The sequence below is a fragment of the Mixophyes fleayi genome, chromosome 5, assembly GCF_038048845.1.
Source record: "Mixophyes fleayi isolate aMixFle1 chromosome 5, aMixFle1.hap1, whole genome shotgun sequence".
Lineage (NCBI taxonomy): Eukaryota > Metazoa > Chordata > Amphibia > Anura > Limnodynastidae > Mixophyes > Mixophyes fleayi.
In genome coordinates this window covers 248,875,594-248,898,527 of record NC_134406.1, presented here as the reverse complement: position 1 = coordinate 248,898,527, position 22,934 = coordinate 248,875,594, and the positions used below count along the sequence as shown (strand labels likewise).

Here is a 22,934-nt window from a genome sequence, read left to right as displayed (position 1 = left end):
TCTAGACAGATAAAGTGCAAAATATTTGCAAACTGAGCTCTTCACTTTTTATCTCAGATGTAAGAAACAAATGCTTCTCCATATCTTTGTTGTATGAGTAACATTTCTCAGTGCTAAGCATCCTTGAATGCAATTATACAGCCTTCACTATCCTTCATAAGAGTGCTAAATAAACTACACTGAAACCAAAACAAAGCAATGGTTTGCAAAGGAATGTACATAATGCTGAACACGTAACACAGGTCAGGTGAAACATCATACTGCGTAGCCAGTGGTAACTATTAGACAATACCATCAGGTAATTCTAGATGTTCAATACAAATTAGCTGATTAGATAAAGATGCCAAGAGGTCAAGAAAGTACATTGATACGGATAAAGCATTTTACATGGATCTTTCTAGTCCATGATTTCATGTGGCAGGGAGAGTTTACCCCATTGAACATCTTTATAGATATATTTACACTTTCCTTTATAGCGGAATAAAAGCACCCCCAGATAGTTATGACGTAGTTTATTAATGTTATTAATGAAACTGTGCTTTGTGCTTGGACTGACACTGACTGGAAGCCATTCATTCTTGCTGATAACAACCACACGTACATGAGCCACCAGCAGGATAGAAGAGGTCACTGGAGTTGGCCAATAATATTTCAACAATGAAGAGGACACAGCTGTTTTATAAAAGTGTTCAAGTACGTTCATGTAATGTATGGAGTGAATGGGTAAGGGCAAACAATGATCTAGGTCAGGGGTAGGCAACCTGCGGCTCTCCAGGTGTTGTGAAACTACAAGTCCCAGCATGCTTTGCCAGTAGATAACCAGCAGATAGATGGCAAGGCATGCTGGGATTTGTAGTTTCACAACACCTGGAGAGCCGCAGGTTGCCTACCCCTGATCTAGGTTAATTAAAATGAAACGGTCATTCAGTAAAACCCAGGTAGGAAATCCTATAAAAACATGGTGGGTCTGAGTCATTAAGGCGCGAACACTGAGTGCACCGTGCAGCTGTTCTCAAGGGCACGTAAATCATCTCTGCGTACTCCCGAAGTCAGCAAGGAGCGGATCTAAAGACACGTGTGGTGATGACTATGGGTGTAGGTTCACTCTGCTGTACTAGACCAGACACTGCAGTACAATACGTATGTGGGTTATAAAATCTCAAAAGAATGCACAGAAAAAAATAATAATTATCAATTAATGGTGCATGTCAATAATATAGTCATTTATGATTAGAAATGGAAATTGCATAAAAAAAAAAATTCTATATAATTTTTTTTTCCGTTGAAAAACATCAGGGTTAGTCTGTCCTTAATGTCTACTGTACATAACATACATTTATTAGTCTGTCCTTAATGTCTACTGTACATAACATACATTTATTAGTCTGTCCTTAATGTCTACTGTACATAACATACATTTATTAGTCTGTCCTTAATGTCTACTGTACATAAAATACATTGTTACAGTTGCTCCTGATTGCAGACACATGTTATAGCATGAATACGATACTGACTCAGGACTTAGACTAGACCAGTGGTTCCCAAACTTTTTCAGTTCGCGGCACCCTTAGAGTCTCCAAATTTTTTCAAGGCACCCCTCCAAAATAATTACTGAGCAGTCCCGTTTTAGAAGTAGTTGGGTTAAAAAAATGTAATAAGTATTTAGGTCACGACAGAAATACTTATTTAGTTATATGCAAAAATGCCCCCTCTGCATCCAGGCACACTGCCCCCTCTGCATCCAGGCACACTGCCCCCTCTGCATCCAGGCACACTGCCCCCTCTGCATCCAGGTACACTGCCGTCTCTCACGCTGTCCCCTCCTCTGCCCTCTGTCACGCTGGCCCCCTCCTCTGCCCTCTGTCACGCTGGCCCCTCCTCTGCCCTCTGTCACGCTGTCCCCCTCCTCTGCCCTCTCTCACGCTGTCCCCCTCCTCTGCCCTCTCTCACGCTGTCCCCCTCCTCTGCCCCCCTCCTCTGCCATCATTCTGTCCCCCTCCTCTGCCATCATTCTGTCCCCCTCCTCTGCCATCATTCTGTCCTCCTCCTCTGCCATCATTCTGTCCCCTCCTCTGCCATCATTCTGTCCCCCTCCTCTGCCATCATTCTGTCCCCCTCCTTTGCCATCATTCTGTCCCCCTCCTCTGCCGTCATTCTGTCCCCCTCCTCTGCCATCATTCTGTCCTCCTCCTCTGCCATCATTCTGTCCTCCTCCTCTGCCATCATTCTGTCCCCCTCCTCTGCCATCATTCTGTCCCCCTCCTCTGCCATCATTCTGTCCCCCTCCTTTGCCATCATTCTGTCCCCCTCCTCTGCCGTCATTCTGTCCCCCTCCTCTGCCATCATTCTGTCCTCCTCCTCTGCCATCATTCTGTCCCCCTCCTCTGCCATCATTCTGTCCTCCTCCTCTGCCATCATTCTGTCCTCCTCCTCTGCCATCATTCTGTCCCCCTCCTCTGCCATCATTCTGTCCCCCTCCTTTGCCATCATTCTGTCCCCCTCCTCTGCCGTCATTCTGTCCCCCTCCTCTGCCATCATTCTGTCCTCCTCCTCTGCCATCATTCTGTCCCCCTCCTCTGCCATCATTCTGTCCTCCTCCTCTGCCATCATTCTGTCCTCCTCCTCTGCCATCATTCTGTCGCCCTCCTCCTCTGCCATCATTCTGTCCTCCTCCTCTGCCATCATTCTGTCCTCCTCCTCTGCCATCATTCTGTCCCCCTCCTCCTCTGCCATCATTCTGTCCTCCTCCTCTGCCATCATTCTCTCCCCCTCCTCTGCCATCATTCTGTCCTCCTCCTCTGCCATCATTCTGTCCTCCTCCTCTGCCATCATTCTGTCCTCCTCCTCTGCCATCATTCTGTCCCCCTCCTTTGCCATCATTCTGTCCCCCTCCTCTGCCGTCATTCTGTCCCCCTCCTCCTCTGCCATCATTCTGTCCCCCTCCTCCTCTGCCATCATTCTGTCCTCCTCCTCTGCTACGATCCCTCTCACTCTGCCCCGGGCCAGGCGCCAGCCACAGAAGGAAGAAAGAAAACAGGAACTTACCAATCCACCGGGCGCCGGGACCCAGCAGCCTCCTTTCTCCCGCAGCTGTCACTGACGTCAATATTCAGTGACAGCTGCGGGAGAGAGGAGGCTGCTGGGTCCCGGCGCCCGGCGGATTGGTAACTTCCTGTTTTCTTTCTTTTTTCTAGGTCTGCCCGCGGCAGCCCAGTGACAGCGCCGCGGCACCCCTGGGAGCCGCGGCGCACAGTTTGGGAACCGCCGGACTAGACCCTTAGCTGGTGCAAGAGATACGGTAGAAATACAAGAAACATTCACAAATGCAGAGCTTCATTCCGATGCGGCTGCTTTCTCTCCCGGAAATCGTAGACTGTCGTAACTGTCATTTGCGTTGGCATACGCAGCGGATTTGCTTTCATTGCCAGCTGAGTGTCCTCGTTCTGGGCATATGCAGAAGGGAAATGCGTACGATACACACAAAAAACATATACGTCCCTTAATGAATCAGGCCCGATGTGCTTTTTTAACATAAATCACTGTGGCTATCAGGAGAATGTTGTTATTTCCCATTTTTCCTTTGTTTGCTTCTTCAGACTACTATGGGCAGCACAGTGGCGGAGTGGTTAGCACTTCTGCCTCCCAGCACTGGGGTCATGAGTTCAATTCCCGACCATGGCCTTATCTGTGTGGAGTTTGTATGTTCTCCCTGTGTTTGCGCGGGTTTCCGCCGGGTGCTCCGGTTTCCTCCCACATTCCAAAAACATACTGGTAGGTTAATTGGCTGCTATCAAAATTGACCCTAGTCTCTCCCTCTTTGCCTGTCTCCCTGTCTGTCTGTGTGTATGTTAGGGAATTTAGACTGTAAGCTCCAATTGGGCAGGGACTGATGTGAATGAGTTCTCTGTACAGCGCTGCGTAATTAGTGGCGCTATATAAATAAATGATGATGATGATGATGATTAATGATTTAGAATTCTGCACAGTGTTATGTGACTACCATGGCAACCACAGTCACATGGCACATTATGCAGTAAGCAGAGAGGCTTTTGGATCTCTCTGCTTTGTGTACTGTAAAATTCTCTCCTTCCTCCTCCCCCTTCAGCCTTCACATGACAAACTGAGGGCTGTCTGTGTAACTGGCAGACATATATTTTGCAACCTCCGGAGAGATTTTGAAAAGGAGATGTTATGTAAAAGAGCAGATAAGACAAATAATGCATGATTAAAAAGTACTTAACTTTGCCTTTGTGTCCCAAGTGCTAACAGTCATCAGATCTTGCAAGTCCAAAGTTACAAAAAGCTACAATCTAAAATAGCTACATGGTTTATAATTTAAACATGCATTGGCTGTCCTCAATGTATCGCCTGTTGCCATTAGCAAATCAATAGCATCCTTGTGCTGACTGAATGGAAGGTTCTTTCTAGTTTTACACGACAATGTTTATTTGTATTCTGTTTTGTTGTTTTTACAGCATTTTACCAACAGAATGAAACAAGATCACAGAGTGTGGAAGCAGCTTACATTACAGCACTACAACACATACAGTAATTCATACTGGATGAATTCAGATTACTCAGCAATCCGATACTGATGAATAAAGCATTCTTGCATTCAAACCTCCAGCATTTAAATTAAGGCAAATGTGTTGCACGTATTAATGACTGTCATAAACTGTATTACATTGCACAGGATGGAGTAAATCAGACGGCCATAAAATGCATGTAAATTAGACAAACATCACTGAACTTGTATTACTGCTGTCTGATCCATGGTCTCGCTTGTTCATGACATGTAATTCACGTAGAACAGGATTTCCTGAGCTGTAGTGCAGGGGTCTCTAGCGAAGACTTCCCCATGCAAAGCATTATCATTAAGGTCTTATTATCCAATCGGCTGACTAGGCTGCAGCTTAGGGCACAGGCTTTTGGGGGGCACAACAATGTTGGGGTGCAAATTGATGACAGGGAGAGATATAAACTGAGATATCAACTGAAAAGAGAATAACTGTTCTCCAAAGTAAAAAGAAAACATGAAAGACAAATCTAGCAAGGTTGTAATCTTGATGTATTCCCATGGTAAATGCTGAAGACAATGAGTCATCCTTGGGCAGGTGCTTGAGGATAAGTGAGTAGGAGAGACAATGATGGAGACAGGTGCAGTCGTGACAGCCCCTCCACAACGTCACCCTCAGTAGTGCTCTTTCATGCCTCCGTTCCTCTATATAGGTCTGATTTTAACGAAAACTAAACAACCTGCTTAAAAAGCCAAGTGAAGCTGATTTGCAAATAACAAGAGGGAGTGAAGGAAGATTGATTTTAAATTAAGCACAAGTTAGTTGTTACCTACCACGTGAGGGGCATGGAAGTTAGGGGCCCTACAAGCGTATTATCCTAGGGTTGCATGAACCCTTAACCAGGCCCTGCTTGTCATGTAGAAGGCTTTCGAGTATGCTGCTTTGTCATGGTACACATAAAGGTTAACTCAAAATAAACGCGTAAATGTGTTTTTTTTTGCAGCACAGATGTTACACCTGCACTTGTGATGCACATGTGGCCCAACTTGGAATGAGTCCCATATGGTGCATCGAAACAAATCTCCAAACATACACAAACCAAATCAAAACACACACTAATCACAATACACACTGCACCCCATCAGCCTCAGATTACTGCACACCAGCCCCCCTACCTTACAATGACACCAGACAATGAGTCCCAATGATCCTAAGCTCACCAGCAAATCTACAACTAAATTACTGTAGAAGAAAAGAACCAATGTTCTTTGGAATGGCCAAGTCAAAGACCAGACGTCAACCTCATTGAGATGCCTTGGTGGCACCTTAAGAGATCTGTGCAGAAACGAATGTCCTGCTCACTGGTTACCCACTGGTGTTAGAAAAATGGCAGTGATAAAACAAGTTTTGATTAACTGACCAATTAGCACATCTGTGGTCTATTCCTAAATTACCCTGACTACATCTTAGCTTCAGTCTATGGGGAGACGTATGTGGGGGTAGACGTGTGTGATTTCTACACTAAGTGGGATTTTCTCACAAAGTGGACGAAAATGCACAGTTAGACAACACACTTGGACAAACATTGGACAACATTTGACTTGATTTTACCACCAGCAAGAAGCTACATCAGCCACAGCCTATTTCTGCATTACCTGTCTATCTATATGGAACACTGCAAATAGGTAATTCTTTTAATCCCCTAAACTTTTGCCTTTAACTCCTTTTATCACAATGTTTAACAAATTGCTTTTCTTGGTCTCTTTTCATGGCATGATCTTTCAACCCCCCCCCCCCCCCCCCCACCAACACAAACATATGTTCATATTGCACCTGCATTACTTCACTCACCTCTAGTCAACACCCATGAACTGCTGTCCTATTTATTATCTCTAACATGTACAACCTCCACCTGTCGCCAGAAAATAAAGAGTCACACATCTTACAATCCCCTTGCCTATCTTTCTCTCACTCTGCTTCTATTAGCTGGTGATATATTATCTAATCCAGTTGCCCCACACTCCTCACACACATATACATCAAAGCACCACCGCTCTATAGCAAACCTCAAACACATCACCTGTCTCCCCTCTCTTCCAAAGTCCTTTAAATGTGCCCTTTGGAATGCACCCTCTGTTTGTAACAAACTTACCTCCATTCATGATCTCTTTCTCTCAAAAAACCTCAACCTTCTAGCAATAACAGAAACATGGCTCATGCAATCAGACACTGCCTCACCTGCAGCACTTTCACATGGTGGCCTCCAACTCACCCACACCCTCAGACCAGGAGGCAGACAAGGAGGGGGGGTTGGACTACTTCTCTCCCCACAGTGCACGTTTACAGTTCTACCAAATGTTCCATCTGTCACGGTATACTGGGATACAGACCCCTGACCTGCCAAGACTAACACTCACCAGAGGCGCGGAGTCTAACATAGCGGCTGGCCTTCACCAAGAACTGCCGCAAGGTGGTATGGACTCTGCGGTGACCGCCACGCAGGTCGCGGTCCTCTGGTAATGGGGCAGGTTCCACGGAGGTTGGAGAAACAGAGCTTGAACAGAAATGACCACTGAGATAGCGAAGCTGTGTGGAGTACTGCGGGTTGCAGAATGACCACTGGGATAGCGGAAGCTGTACCAGATGCTGCGGTTTGCAGGATGACCGCTGGGATAGCGGAAGCTGTACAAGTTGCTGCGGTTTGCAGGATGACCGCTGGGATAGCGGAAGCTGTACAAGTTGCTGCGGTTTGCAGGATGACCGCTGGGATAGCGGAAGCTGTACAAGTTGCTGCGGGTTGCAGAATGACCACTGGGATAGCGGAAGCTGTACAAGTTGCTGCAGGTTGCAGGATGACCACTGGGATAGCGGAAGCTGTACAAGTTGCTGCGGTTTGCAGGACGACCGCTGGGATAGCGGAAGCTGTACAAGTTGCTGCGGGTTGCAGAATGACCACTGGGATAGCGGAAGCTGTACAAGTTGCTGCGGGTTGCAGAATGACCACTGGGATAGCGGAAGCTGTACCAGATGCTGCGGTTTGCAGGATGACCGCTGGGATAGCGGAAGCTGTACAAGTTGCTGCGGTTTGCAGGATGACCGCTGGGATAGCGGAAGCTGTACAAGTTGCTGCGGGTTGCAGAATGACCACTGGGATAGCGGAAGCTGTACAAGTTGCTGCGGGTTGCAGAATGACCACTGGGATAGCGGAAGCTGTACCAGTTGCTGCGGTTTGCAGGATGACCGCTGGGATAGCGGGAAGCTGTATAAGTTGCTGCGGATCGCAGGATGACCGCTGGGATAGTGGGAAGCTGTATAAGTTGCTGCGGATTGCAGGATGACCGCTGGGATAGCGGAAAGCTGTATAGGTTGCTGCGGTTTGCAGGATGCTGTATAGAATTGCTGCGGATTGCAGGATGCTGTATAGAATTGCTGCGGATTGCAGGATGCTGTATAGAATTGCTGCGGATTGCAGGATGCTGTATAGAATTGCTGCGGATTGCAGGATGCTGTATAGAACTGCTGCGGATTGCAGGATGCTGTATAGAATTGCTGCAGATTGCAGGATGCTGTATAGAATTGCTGCGGATTGCAGGATGCTGTATAGAATTGCTGCGGATTGCAGGATGCTGTATAGAATTGCTGCGGATTGCAGGAGGAATTCACTAGGACATCCAACTGAACCTAAGAACAGGCTCAGAGTGAAGGAAGAGGGAGGTTTAAATACTGGAGGAAGATCCTCCAACCAATAGAGGGCAGTGGAAGGCCTTAAAGCAGAAATCAGGTCTGCGCATGCGCAGACCCATCCAAGATGGCGGCCGTCATCGGGACCCCGCCGGGCGCCAGAGAGGTAAGAGAGCCGGGTCCCGACTAGCGGGTCCCCGGTGTGACACCATCACTCACGTTCACATCTTTTGAAGTACATGCTATTCGCATTTTTAATCCATTCTCTCTTCGTGTTGCGGTGATCTATCACCCCCTGGAGCACACCAACAATTTATTGAGGATTTCTCTGCATGGCTCCCTCACTTCTTATCTTCAGACATCCCCACCATCATCCTGGGTGATTTCAACATCCCCATTGCTAACCCACCTTCCAAAGCTGCTTCCAAACTACTCTCTCTAACCTCCTCACTTGACCTCTCCTAGTGGATTGAATCATCTACTCATCAGGATGGCCACTGCCTTGATCTTGTTTTCTCTAGACTATGCTCAGTTTCTAATTTTCTTAACACACCCTTCCCCCTCTCGGATCATCACCTTATCAGCTACTCACTCACCCCCACTGCTCTAACCTCTCTACTGTCTAACTCTACCAAGCCTCCTCATACCCGCAGAAATCTGAATTCTATTAATCTTCAACAATTTTCCACCTCTCTCCAACACCTTCTCTCCCCTATCTCTACATTCTCCTCCCCTGATCGGGCAGTACCTCATTTTCACCTAACATTAGCAACGGCCCTTGATCAAGTGGCTCCAGCGACACTACATACTACACGTCGACTTCGATGTCAACTGTGGCACACTAAAGCAACACGCAATCTTCAAAAACTGTCCCTTAAAGCAGAACGTCACTGGCGTAAATCTCGCACCTCTAATGACTTCTTCACATATACTTCTGTCTAACACTCCTATCGAAATGCTCTGGACACGGCAAAACAAATATACCTCTAATCTCTTATCTATGCTCAGGCTTCTAACCCCAAACGCCTTTTCAATACATTTAAACATCTTCTCAATACTCCCACCCTGAACCCTCCATCTACTATCAGTGCTCAGGATCTTGCTTCCTACTTCAAGGACAAGATTGATAAGATCAGACTAGAAATGGTATCCTCTTCCTCGACAAGCAATCCGCTCAATTCCTTCCCACTACCCTCTGACACCCTCTCTTCATTTGACCCCACAAATGAAGAGGAAATTTCTACGCTCTTCTTATCTTCCTACTCTACCTCCTGTCCTCTTGATCCTATTCCCTCGCAAATTGGTAGATCCCTGTCTCCTGTGCTCATTTCACCTCTAACTCAAATCTGTAATCTCTCACTCTCTACTGGCATCTTTCCATCACTATACAAGCACGCAGTGATTACTCCTATTCTAAAAAAACAAAACTCCGACCCAAACTCTCTCTCAAATTACCGTCCCATCTCTCAGCTCCCTTGCCCCTCCAAGCTTCTAGAGAGACTTGCCTGTACTCGCCTCACACACTTTCTTTCCGCTAACAACCTGTTGGATCCTCTTCAGTCTGGCTTTCGTTCTCAACACTCCACAGAGACTGCGTTGACCAAGGTTGTCAATGATCTGATCACTGCTAAAACTGAACGCCATTACTCTCTCCTAATTCTCCTGGATCTCTCGGCTGCATTTGACACCGTTGACCACTCTCTTCTCATACAAACGCTGCAATCCCTAGGTCTTCAAGACACTGTTCTATCCTGGTTCTCATCCTACCTCTCTAATCGCTCTTTCACTGTCAATTTCTCTGGAGCCACCTCTGCTCCACTTCCTTTATTAGTTGGAGTACCACAAGGCTCAGTGCTAGGTCCTCTGCTGTTCTCTATCTATACCGCTTCTCTTGGAAATCGAATAAGTTCCTTTGGCTTTCAGTATCATCTCTATACGGATGATACCCAAATCTATCTATCCTCTCCTGACCTCTCGACATCTGTGTTGTCATGTGTAACTGATTGTCTTTCTGCCATATCATCTTGGATGTCCTCTCGCCAACTCAAACTTAATCTTTCTAAAACAGAGTTAATAATATTCCCACTTACCAACAAGAGCTTACCTGACATTTCTATCTCTGTTGATAACATGACCATAAATCCCACCCCACAAGCTCGCTGCCTAGGTGTAATCCTTGACTCACACCTATCCTTTGTTCCCCACATTGACTCTATATCTAAATCATGCTACATACATCTAAAGAACATTTCCAGAATTCGCACATATCTCACGCAAGACACTGCAAAAACCATAATCTATGCACTTATCATCTCCCGCATTGACTATTGCAATTCCCTCCTTACTGGTCTTCCCAAAAACAGACTCAAACCACTACAATCTATTTTGCATGCTGCGGCAAAACTGATTTTCCTTGCAAATCGTAATTCCTCTGTTGAATCACTCTGTATGTCTCTACACTGGCTGCCTGTCTTCTACCGAATCCAATATAAAATACTTTTACTAACCTATAAGGCCATCAACAAAGCTGCACCAACATACATCTCCTCTCTTGTCTCAAAATATCTCCCAACTCGGAAACTCCGTTCTACACAAGATCTGCATCTCTCATCCACCCTCATTACATCCTCCCATTCCCGGTTACAGGACTTTTTTTCGGGCTGCACCCACTCTATGGTATTCTCTCCCTCGCACAATAAGACTCTCCTCTGGTCTACTAACTTTAAAGCGTTCTCTGAAAACCTACCTATTCAGACAAGCTTATAATATTCCTCAACCACCCTCTTAACCTCACCGCCTTTAGCCTGTTACCGCCTGTTACACAATTTCACACAAGACAACTACCCCCTGACCAACATTGTTGTGTGACAGGATCATTTAGCTTATGAGTCACTTTTACCTTTGCAGTCTGGCTGGGCCAAAATGCAAAATGTAGACTTAACCTCATGTGTCAATCTCCCATTGTCCCATAGATTGTAAGCTTGCGAGCAGGGCCTTCTCACCTCTTTGTCTGTTTTACCCAGTTTGTTTATTAGTTTATTATGTTTGTCCCCAATTGTAAAGCGCTACGGAATATATTGGCGCTATATAAATAAATGATGATGATGTCACATGCAATCGCGTTTGACATGCTGTTGTAACCAGAGTTTGCACTTGCAGTTGAGGGCTGGTCGGAAGGACGCCGCTTTTGACCGCAGATACAAGCACAAGTGTCTATGGGATGATTGGCACCAATAGGCAGGATCCCCATGTTCACACACTTAAAGCTAGCATTAAAAACCACCAGTAAAAGTATGATTTTCTACATGGTGGGGTGTAAGGGACCTCACACCAAACAATGGCCGGGTCAATTTTGCTACTCATACTGATACCGGGGCTGGCTGGGCTGGGGGGCAGGGGGGCATCTGCCCCCCGGGCCGGTCCCATGTTCCTAAAAGGCTGCTGAGTCGAATCTTGCACCCGAGGCTAAATTTTGCCAGCCCTCCCCTGTACTGATACATAGGGACATTACCAGGGGCAACAAAAGGGAACTGTAGGACGTACTGATTAGAGTTCGGGGTGAGTTGGTGAGAGCTGCTTCTGCCCAAAGTGGAAACGTTCATAAAAACCCAATCAGGAGCCCTCTCAATTCATCAAACAACAGAAGATGCAGAACTGTTTCCCTGGAAATGATCCACTGATGATACTAGAATAACAATAACAACATAGTTTACGTATTACATCACAATGTACAGATAAAGCTGAACACAGCAAAGCAGATAAAGATTAGAGTCGGCACATAACACACAAGGTTTAACCCATTAGGAATGGTTACAGCAGCTACTACTTATCTGTAAGACGTATGACTGGTCTGTTATAAAACTACATAACAAACTATATAGTGTAATGCCTATACGTAGACATATCCTCACATACAGATACAGCACTTAAACAGACACGTGTAGTTGCCAAATGTCCCTATTTTTCAGAGTCAGTCACAGGCTGTTCAAGATTTGTCCCTGAAATTTCGTAGCCCTGGAAAAAGCCCTATGTTTTGTTATTTTTAAACTTGATAACCGCACAGTACATTACTTCTTACTTTATATATTGGCTGCTATTGTCACTATTAGAGATGCTCAGGCCGATGGCGGTTGCTTTTCTAACTGGTTCGGATAATCTGTTCTAAAGTTCACTCATTAGAACCTTGAACACTCGCCTAGCGACACTTCAAAAAAAGGTTTAAATTCTTTTATATTTATTTATTTATTTAATTTAATTTATTTTACACTGCAATTTAGAGTTGAACTAGGACACGCCCCCTCCCAAATGTAAATCTGTCTGCACACTTTACATTCACCACCCACCCTCCGCACTGCAACATGGATTTGCTCCTTTTCTTGCTTCGCTCCTGACTCTAAATATTTCGACTATATACCTCAATGTTATTGGAAATGAACATACAAAAAGACAAACATATATTGATGTGGCCTTCTGCACATAGTCATAAAGATATACCCACCGCCTGCTCCCTCCCCAGTCACTATCCAACAGGACGTAGTATTAACTGCATTAGTAGCAATCTATTTTATAACCATGTGTTTTTTATTAAAATATTTTTAGAACACAAACAAACATTAAAACAAAAAAAGAAAAGAAAACTGACATATGTTAGGCTAAAAAACATTTGTTAATCTAATCAATGAATTGACATATTAGTTATTCAGGTTAAAAATATTGTAACAAGTTTGGTAAATGGTTAACTATAGGATATAAACAATTATTAATGAAAGGGCTGATATATTAGCAGTTGTTTAAATACAGAGATCTGATACATATATAGCTGTGTCAGTGGATAAACTAACAAAGCATATAAAACAGAATTACTGTACATTTAATAATATAGCTCAGCAGGGGCTGGTTGGTAAATTTTAGCCCTGGGGAGAAAACTCGACTCAGCAGCCTATTCCGAACATTTTAAAGGTAAAAAAAATACAGGTGGCCCATTGACACAAGCCAAGGCAGCCCACCATGGGGTCGGACCGGCCCACCTGCCCCTCAGCCCAGCCTGTCCTTGTGGGTGGGGTACGGTTTGTCGATTCTGAAAAACCCAACACCCACTTCACCTACAAAGAAAAGACTAAACAGTTAAAAACCGATGTAAATATTAATAGACTTACCGTTAAACCGACTCTGCAGATCGACCGCAAGTGATTGCGACTGAAGAGCTGTCCGGCGCTACTGTTTAGTGTCATCGCGACTTCTATTAATCTGAATTTATAGCGGCAATGTCAGGTTAAGTGTTTAAACGCTTAACCTGGGGGGGCCCGACATTGCTGCTTTAAATTCAGATTAATAGAAGTTGCGATGACACTAAACAGTGGTACCGGACAGCTCTTCAGTCGCAATCACTTGCGGTCAGCATTCTGCCGAATCGGTGATCTGCAGAGTCGGCTTAAAGGTAAGTTTATTAATATTTACATCGGTTTTTAACAGTTTTGTTTTTTCTTTGTGGGTGAAGTGGGTGTCGTAATTGTGGTAATCGTATTAATGATTACCACCAGTCCATGTAGCTCGGGATAACACATAAATAGGTGGATTGGCAGGACAATGCTATCATGTAGCAATCTATCCCATAAAAAACTATATACTGTATATAGTAATTTTATCCTCATCATATAACTGCCAGGTTAAATTCGTTATGAAGCTATACTAAGTTTTCTTAAGGCTCTGGATAGGGCCCCTTCTGCTGCCGGGCCCCATGGTAGTTACATGGAGCGCTATGACAATAGTTACGCCCATGTCTGTGTAGGCTGCACCGCACATTAAATGTTATGTACACCTGCCCAACACCAAACTAGCCCTGGGAATTATATTAGAAAGATGGCAACTATGGACATGTATTGTATTATGTATTGACAACCAGTCTCTTCTCTAAATACTACAGAGAAGTATTGTCCTGGTCATACATTACTGAATCCATAGATCTGTCTATAGACTGAAACCGAGCATTGTTCTATATCAGGACTAAAGTCGTTCTAGCTGTTAGCGGATGTTACTTGGAGATGAAAGGTGACACATTCAGATCGGATTTACTTCTCCCATGTAGGTTAAGATCTTCAGGGGTTATATGTAAATACTGCACATCTGACAATATCCTTATATTGCAGGCTGCCTGCTTCTTTGTAACAGGTAAGAGTCATAGTTACCAAGTGTTCCTAATTTCCAAGGACAGTGCTAGGTATAAAAGATCTGTCCCTGGAAATTGCTGTTCATAAAAAATGTCCCTACTTTTCAATATTGATCGACTAATAGTACTATTCCTCTTATTTAGCAAAATATATGCAAATCTCACCATCTATTTCTATTACCAAAGCTTTAGAAGTCATATCAATATTAAAAAGCAGTATTTCAAATGGAAAAAAGAACATTATAATCAATTTCAGTATGGATGTCATGATGGGGGTGTGGGGCACAAAGGTCCATCTAGGAGACTGTTTTAGGTTTAGATTCACCTGTATGCCTGGAAATTATTTTAAAATGTTTCCAGCTATTGCAGTGTTGGCTAACCTGTGACACTCCAGGTGTTGTGAAACTACAAGTCCCAGCATGCTTTGCCAATATATAGCAGCTTATTGCCGGAAGGGTATGCTGGGACTTGTAGTTTCACAACACCTGGAGTGTCACAAGTTAGCCAACACTGAGCTATTGTAACGGAGACAGACACCTGTAATCTATTCCACAGAATGGGCATAAGAAAAAATATGCACTATTATACTGATTCATAGTATTAAAATATAAACAAAATCCAAATCTTTGCTTTTCTTTCATCTGCAGTGAAAATGTAAATTGCAAAACAAAATGAAGCTTACTGTCCTTTTTTTTGTGTAATTTGCTTTTACTGAAAGAATAAAGGAATATGTAAACCAGATAGACCAAATACAAAAGGAATATGTAAACCAGATAGACCAAATACAAAAGCAAAATTAACTAAAAGCATCACAGTCCATCAACCACTACTAAATGACGCTTAGTATAAAGACAAACAAAATACAGTCCTTTCTATGCATACACCCGTATACAATTATATAAAACCAATCTAAGAGGCAAGCAATAATTATGAGAGCAGGTTATTACTGTGTAGACATGACAGAGCCGCCTATATTAATGTCAGATCATTCCTGTATACATGTAAGGAGATCCACACTGTGACGTGATGTGTAATAAGCTGATGTGACCAATAATGTCATAATTATCTTATAGAAGATTATTTAGGTGTCCGTCAGAATCTGGGATTTCCAAATTGCTGACATATTACCCCGTCGATAGTACATAACAACAAACCAACAGTAGAGTGGGCACTTTAAACTTTTGTTTAGATAAACAGCTAATGTTAGTGAAAAATAAAATACCATAAGCTTTTATATCGCAGCAATCACCAGTGAAATCGTACATTACAGACTAGTATTTTAGAACAACGTCTCCCCAGCAGTAAAATTAATCTTAAAATGGGCCAGAAGAAAATGGACCGACATAGGCATAGATTTCCAACACAAAACAATATCATAAATAGTAATGTTACAGCATTTCAAAACTAGCCAGTGTTACCTTATCAATTATTATTATTATTATAGTGTTTAATATATATTGCACATTATTTATTTTCTTTAACAGAAGTAAAAGGAACAATGTAGAAGATAGTGTAATGACAGACTGGCTTATTAGGAGAAGGGGAGTTGATTAAGCTAGGTGCAAAATTTGTCTTATCATATTGCAGTCTTCTCCCAAATACGCATCCAGTAGGTGATGCGGAATGTGGGGAATAAATGAAATGCTTACCAGGTACCACACGCCAAGGATAATTGTTCCAGTGCGCACATGACAACACAGGCAACAGCTGTTAGAGTAAAATCGAGCCCATGGTGAATGCATCTTCATGTCTTCTATCTGTTATATTAACTCTCTGCTAGGAATGGGGATCTTCAATATAGCACACACAGCAGTTTGGCCTGTCTTGTTGAGAAGCAGGGATCCAGTTTCCTTCAGCGCATAGAAATGCTCAGTAAAGCTTCAGCACCCCAGGCATGGATAACATAGGCACACAGCATTAGTAGTCATAACTGCAGGCTTTTCCTATACAGCACTAAGACTACCACTGAGTCTATAAGAACAGATTAGCAGAATAGATCACAGGGAACCCACAAAAGCTGTGTGCCAGTACCCTCTAGTGGAGAGGAGGCTGTATCACAAGGATACATTGTCTTCATGTAGTGTATCAAGGATGAAGCTCTAACTTTTCCAGATGCATAAATTCTCCAAATGTTTTGTTACCCATTAACTTATAAAAAATATACAAATAATTGGTAACTGGGTTGTTCACGGTGACCAGTCTGAGTTGCGGCATTCAAGTGTTTAGGTTCATTATTATATTTATTATCTGAAAAACATTTCCAGAATACACACATATCATAGGCAAACGGAGAGGGGGTTTTCTAGTGTCTGGAAAACCCCCCTCCAAGCCTGGGGCACTGTATAATTGAGGTGGCTGGACCCTGCTCCTGCTTCACACAGATCTGATTTTGAATCCCCGACAGTACATAAACCTCTCTCTGACACTCGCTAAGTGTCAAAGCAACACTTACTTGTTCCTGGCTCCTGTTCTTCGTGGATTGCTGTGTCTTCCAGTCTCCTGTGTTCTGACCCCTGCCTGTCCCCTATTCTGGCTCTCCAACCCCTGCGTACCGACCCGGCTTGCTGACTACTCTTCTATTCCTGTGACCCGTGTACTGACCCCGGCCTGATTGACTCCGAGTTTGCCTCCTGATTCTGCCTGCCTCCATTCATGTGTACCGAACCGGCCTGATTGACTCCGCATCTTCCACTCTTACTCTGCTGCACTACATCTTGGGGCAAATCGGAGGCAGGCTCGGACTGGCCTGCAGGGCAGCAGGACTATCCACCGGTAGGCCCCGCCACATTATAGCCACGCCCCCTCCATTGTTAGGGAGGAGCTAAGAAAACAGCTGACTCCCGACTTGCATACAATTCATCTTTTGGACATACGCGAGAACAGGAAGGGACAGATGCGTTCCACAGTGGAACGCAGGCACCTTCCTCTCCAACAGTAACAAGCACGGACCACGAGAAACATCCTCTGATTTCAGCACACCGGGTACCCCGCCACCATCTCTATATACATCGAAACTGCAAGTAAACAAAGTTAAATTTGAAAGCATTGCAGCAATAACCATGTGATATATGTGGACAGTGATCTGAATATTTATATTGCACTAGCAGAGACTTAAAGAAATACCAATTCCCATCTACTGGACTTGTATGCTATGAATTATTATTTTATTGAGATATCAGTGACTGTGTTATATCTGGATCAATGCAGCATTTATACCCACTGCCATTTGCCTCCCAGTAGCTAGACTAGTCCAGGTCTATATACCTAGGTTTGTCTGATTTTTTATGTATGTTCAATTGATGCCATACCATATGTATGTATATAGAAATCAATGGCTCATAATATAAATACTGTGGTTTAATTGGAGTATTTTATTTGTCTATAGTAATGTATTTTTATGTATTTTAACCAGGATTCAATAAATTGTGATAAAACTAACATTAAATGTTATCCCACTAACTGAACCGAGCCTCTTGCTCACAGCCTAATACAAGATATAGAAAAATACGAATTGTATTCAAGATAAAAGAATACAAATTTTATTATTAGCATTACACTTGGAATAATACATAAGTCAATGAGCGCTTAACTTTCAGTATATTATTAGTTCGTAGAGAGGGATAACCTGTGCTAATGCTGCTCTTGCAACAGTAGGGGTAGAGCGCAACTCCTCCTCTTCCCCCCCCCCTGTTTTTGCCAAACACTCCCGTTAAACACACTACCACACAGGTGCAGAGAGTCGCGTCTGGGCTCTCTGAACCTGTGCGGTAGTGTGTTTTTCACTTTGAGCAGGGCAGATGAGAGTAGGAGTTCCGGATATCCAACCGCCCAGAGGAGCATGAGCAGGTTAGTAACTAAGTGCGCAGTCAGCCTGTCATTTTAAAAGAGAAGGATGAGCACACTACATTCTTTATATACTACACTATGGTGCTAGCTGTCCTTTGTGGGCTGACCACCCTCCCTTTAGTGTCTGGTCTCGCCACTATGATGGCTGGCCACACCCCCTCTGGTGGGCCCCTAGCGTTGCAGTCCCCCGGTGGGCCCTTTATGCCCCAGTCCGACACTGACCGGAGGACTGCGACTCCTGGCAGCGAAGCCCACCCCGCCTTGCGGCGGTTCTTGGTGAACACCGGGGATGAACGTTAGACTCCGCGCATCAAATAAGCCAGAGCTAATCAAGATTAGTAGTAGTAACCCAGTAATCTGTTACAACATTTTAATCAGTTTACAATAAACACTTTTTACAATTTTGGAACTAATGTCTCTTATTTTCTACTCACTGCACTAATCCGTTTAGAAAATTCCTGGAACTAACCCCTAGAACAGACTATTCGTGGTCTTCACCTTTAGTAGCACCCTTTCTCTTAGAGCAAAAAGTACTCACTGGTACTTGGTTGCCTCAAATCCGAGCCTGATGCTAAATATATAGTAGACACCAGTCAAGTGGTACTGTGAACAAGAAATGCAGGTACTCACACAAGCCAGGTGCGATGTCTGAGCAGGCAGTCTCCAAGACGAATCCAGTGGTCAGGGCAGGCAGTGATCCAGAGTGTAGTCAGATCCAAATCAAGGGTCAGGGCAGCACCGATCCAGAGAATGGTCAGGTCCAAATCAAGGGTTATGGCAGGCGGTGATCTAGAGTAGTCAGATACAAATCATTAGTACATTATAGTATTGGGTTAAGATTTTCCGAGAATTGATTTTGAAGTGGGCAGGATCTAAAACGTTCTATGACAAACAGCTTAAGGATTAGAAGTAGATGCCAGCATAATGTATCAGTTAGGGTATACTAGTTTAATTTCCTGCACCAGCTGGCACCTTTTCCTCATTCCAATTCTTCAGTGTTCATTTCTCAGTCAGGCAAATTTACACAATTAATTTGATTGCTGGATCCATTTGGCACTGTCCTATTCTCTTCGGTAACATATTAAGAGTCTATACATATAGATATATTTGACTGCATTAAAGAGATTACATCTAGGACAGGACAAAGTTCAATAATGTATATAGAAATTTTGTCTAATTAACAATTTATATCTTATTTTTTATGTTGAATAGTTCCCTTTATAGCAATATAGATCAAATACATGTGATGTTATATGGATTAATAGTAAAAAGTTGATCTCTTTTATAACATTTATGGTGAATATTGATTTGGTTACTAATTGTTTTAGATTTCTACTCTATGTTAGGTCCGATATTGCATTAGGGTGTACACTCCCACAAATATGTTTTTTTGTAATTTCAAAACACATTGTATCATTTGATTTTAGTTTATTACTGCACAAAAAATCACTATAAACAATCACAATCACAATCTTTTTAGCAAATGGTTATTACAGATGAAGAGCACAGAGCTGAGGGTAAATCACATAAAATTGTGAAAGTCCGTATGCCTGAATCGGCTGCTGATTGGGATTTTCAGTCATTGGTAAAATCATTAAAGACATCACAATGGGAGAAGTATTATTTTCCTTTAGAGCAGTTTCACAGCTCTTGAACGCTGAGTCTTTATAGCTTGCTTAAAAAATTACTATATATATTTAAAAACAATATATATTTATGTTTTTCTTTACTTGCTGTTGTCAAACAGTGAATCAAGAAAAAATAGAACTTTCTTTAGATAAAAGACATTAGTCTTCACAGTATACAAATCCACCTCTAAAACACTATATATTTGCAGTCAGCTCAGAGAACATAACCTACTACCTTTGTCTGCATATTATGATCTTGTCTATAAACAACACACTAATCCACTAATATACCGTGGGTGATTTTAAACTGTCTGGGGATTAAGGGAGTAATCTGCTTTAGCACTGTCCTGGTTTCTTACTTGGATCTCAATTGTAAAGTACCAAGTATTTGTGTATACACGCTTGGGGGTTCTGTTTGGCCATACTCTGATCACATGCGGAATCTTGGTGTTGTCCTTGATTGTGGTTTGAAGCTCAAACTGCAAGTGTCAGCCATGATTAAATCTTCACTCTTTCATCTGCGGAACATTGACCGGAATCACACAACTGATTCCCCTAGAAGATCTTCCTACACTCATACATGCATGAGTGATGTCCCCAAGTTTTTTTTGCTGGATGTGAGACTATGGGGAACAAGGAATTGGGAACTGATAGCAATTATCGCAACAGTTAAATGTATAACTGCCCATTATTATCAGGTAATTATATTTTTATTAACATTATTATTAATATAATATTACCTTTTTATCTTGCCGTGCAACATTTAATAAATATGTTGCTTACCATTAATATCACCATTATATATTTGCATGACGTTGGACAGTCAAGAATAGGTTAGCCCAGTGTTTCCCAACCCCAGTCCTCAGGGACCCCTAACAGTGCATGTTTTCCATATCTCTTTACTGGAGCACAGGTGTATTCATTACGAACTGACACATTTTGAAAGATCCACAGCTGGTTCTAATTATTTCACTTGTGACCTGGAAAACCTGCACTGTTAGTGGGCAATGAGGACTAGGGTTGGGAAACCTTGTGTTAGCCAATCACGTTATACAGTGGTTGTCTGATTATTTATCAAATGTTCAGTAGGAAAGTGTTATGACATTCACTTATGAATGTAGTTAATTTAATTTTTTATGATGCCCTGAAAAATTGGCCATAAATCACTTCCTGGATATGACGGAGGCCCATAAGAATTTCTGGCACAGATGGACGACAAGGAAAAAAATCATGGCAGCACACACTAATGGGTTAATTCCCCTTCTACTTCCTTCAGGACACACTTGGAAGGTCTATACGGCACACCTCCCTCCTTCCAGGACTTCTCACTTTCTCCAAGCTTAAAAATACATTAATTAATAGCTCAGGGATGGGGAAAAATGGGAAAAATATGCTGCCATGGAAGAGTCAAGGAAACCCAATTATCAGGCACATAATCCTCCGTTGCCTCTTCCTCCTCCATGGCAGCACACACCAACGGGTGATACCTAAGCAGTTACTTCACTTATTAATTTTTAATTGGAGAGTAGCAGACTTCATTTAAATGACTTTTGCTCAGAAATTTATTTAGCACAGAAAAAAATAGTAGTTATTTTCACTCCCTTTTTTCTTGTTTTTTGACCATCACCACACTGATGACTTTTCTGCCAAAGTTCACATGTGCTGAAGATTGGATGTTTATTCAGTAAAGTGCAGAGATGACCATCCTGCTGCTTTATGAAGTTCTTCAATTGATACAGATTTCTTCTCTGCCCAGGATGTGGCTATCACCAGCCTAGAATGTGCTCTAGAACCTTCAGGTGTTGCCACTTAATCTTGTAAACTGATTATAGCCAACACCAGGTCTACCTTGCAGTGGCAGCCTGACCATTTCTTTGTCCTTCCACACAAATAAACAAATGGTTTGTTCTCCCCAGTTCCATAGTTCTGTCTAAATAGATTTGATGGCTATGTCCAAGCAGTAGAACATTTCCTCCTTTCTACCTTTTGGTTTTGGGCATAAGGGAAGAAGCAACATCTCTTGGTTTAGGTTAAACTGTGGACAAGGCAGGATTAGTCCGGCACATATTGTAATTTCACATAAATTTAGAAATGTCTCCTCTGCCCACAAGGATTTTAGTAATTGCTACTATGAAGTACTTTCCATGTGAGTAATTTTAATATCTCTCTTAGATCCTCAAATGGTGCATTTGCTACAACTTCCTGAACCAGGTTTTAGACCTAAAGTGCTAATGGTTGTCTGACTGTCCTTTGCTGCTTGAATAAATGTCCCAATGTATTTGTTTATGCAAGGTATCTGCATAGAACACCCCATTACATGCTTACTGGTATCTGTTGCAATGACAAGCTGACTGATCATTGCAAAGTACCTGCCTCCTTCGAAGGGGGTGTCTGCAGGCCCTACTGGACTCCGTTTGTCAGCCTTATAAGCTGGTCTGAGTACTCCCTGTTCTAGGTTACCAATAAACACTAGTGCAGTCAAACCTTATTAGCAGTCTGGCCCATAGTACTATAGCTGCCACCACAAACCTTAATACTATCAAGTAATCTTCTGTCATTCCCCACAAGCTTCTTCAAGCTGTGGTACAACTTGCTTCAGTTTCTGTTTTATTCAGGAGTGAGAAATGTCATTACAAATGTTGTGTCTTTCCAATTTCTGAGATGGAAGTAGATGGCTTTGTTTTGTTTATCATCCATTTTCCATCAGTACATGCAAAACTCTTGCTGTAACCTGTATCACATCTTCCTTGGAGGTTTGCGGTCTAAGTACGCCCAAAGGAACACCCCTTCTTCTCTTAGTTTTGTCGTTACTACTTCAAGAAGATTTGTAAATGTTCTCTGGGACCTTTATAGGCCAAGTGGAAGACATCTCTTATTGGTATGTGATGTCTGCATCCTTCAGGTCCCTATTTCCATGGCACTCAGAATTCGTTTTATGGATTCCATATTGAATTTTCTCTCACGGATATATTGACTGAGTTATCTCAAATCTAAGATAGTTCTAAAGTCTTGGGCAAGGAGATTCCTTAAGGAAATCCCTTGGTGGATGGTTCAGAAGCTCGAATAAACAATTTCTGGTCTTAAGCTGTTCTCCGA

The 22,934-nt window shown here is 42.9% G+C and overlaps 1 protein-coding gene across 1 annotated transcript in view; it reads right to left on the bottom strand.

Annotated features, from left to right (window-relative positions):
• LAPTM4B (lysosomal protein transmembrane 4 beta) overlaps positions 1-16,337 on the bottom strand; it is a 120,169-nt gene extending 103,832 nt beyond the window's left edge. The window contains exon 1 of the mRNA XM_075213845.1: positions 16,014-16,337. Within this exon, the coding sequence (XP_075069946.1) occupies positions 16,014-16,112 (99 nt within the window). The 5' untranslated portion in view covers positions 16,113-16,337. The remainder of the gene's footprint in view (positions 1-16,013) is intronic.
• Positions 16,338-22,934: the final 6,597 nt, after the last annotated feature.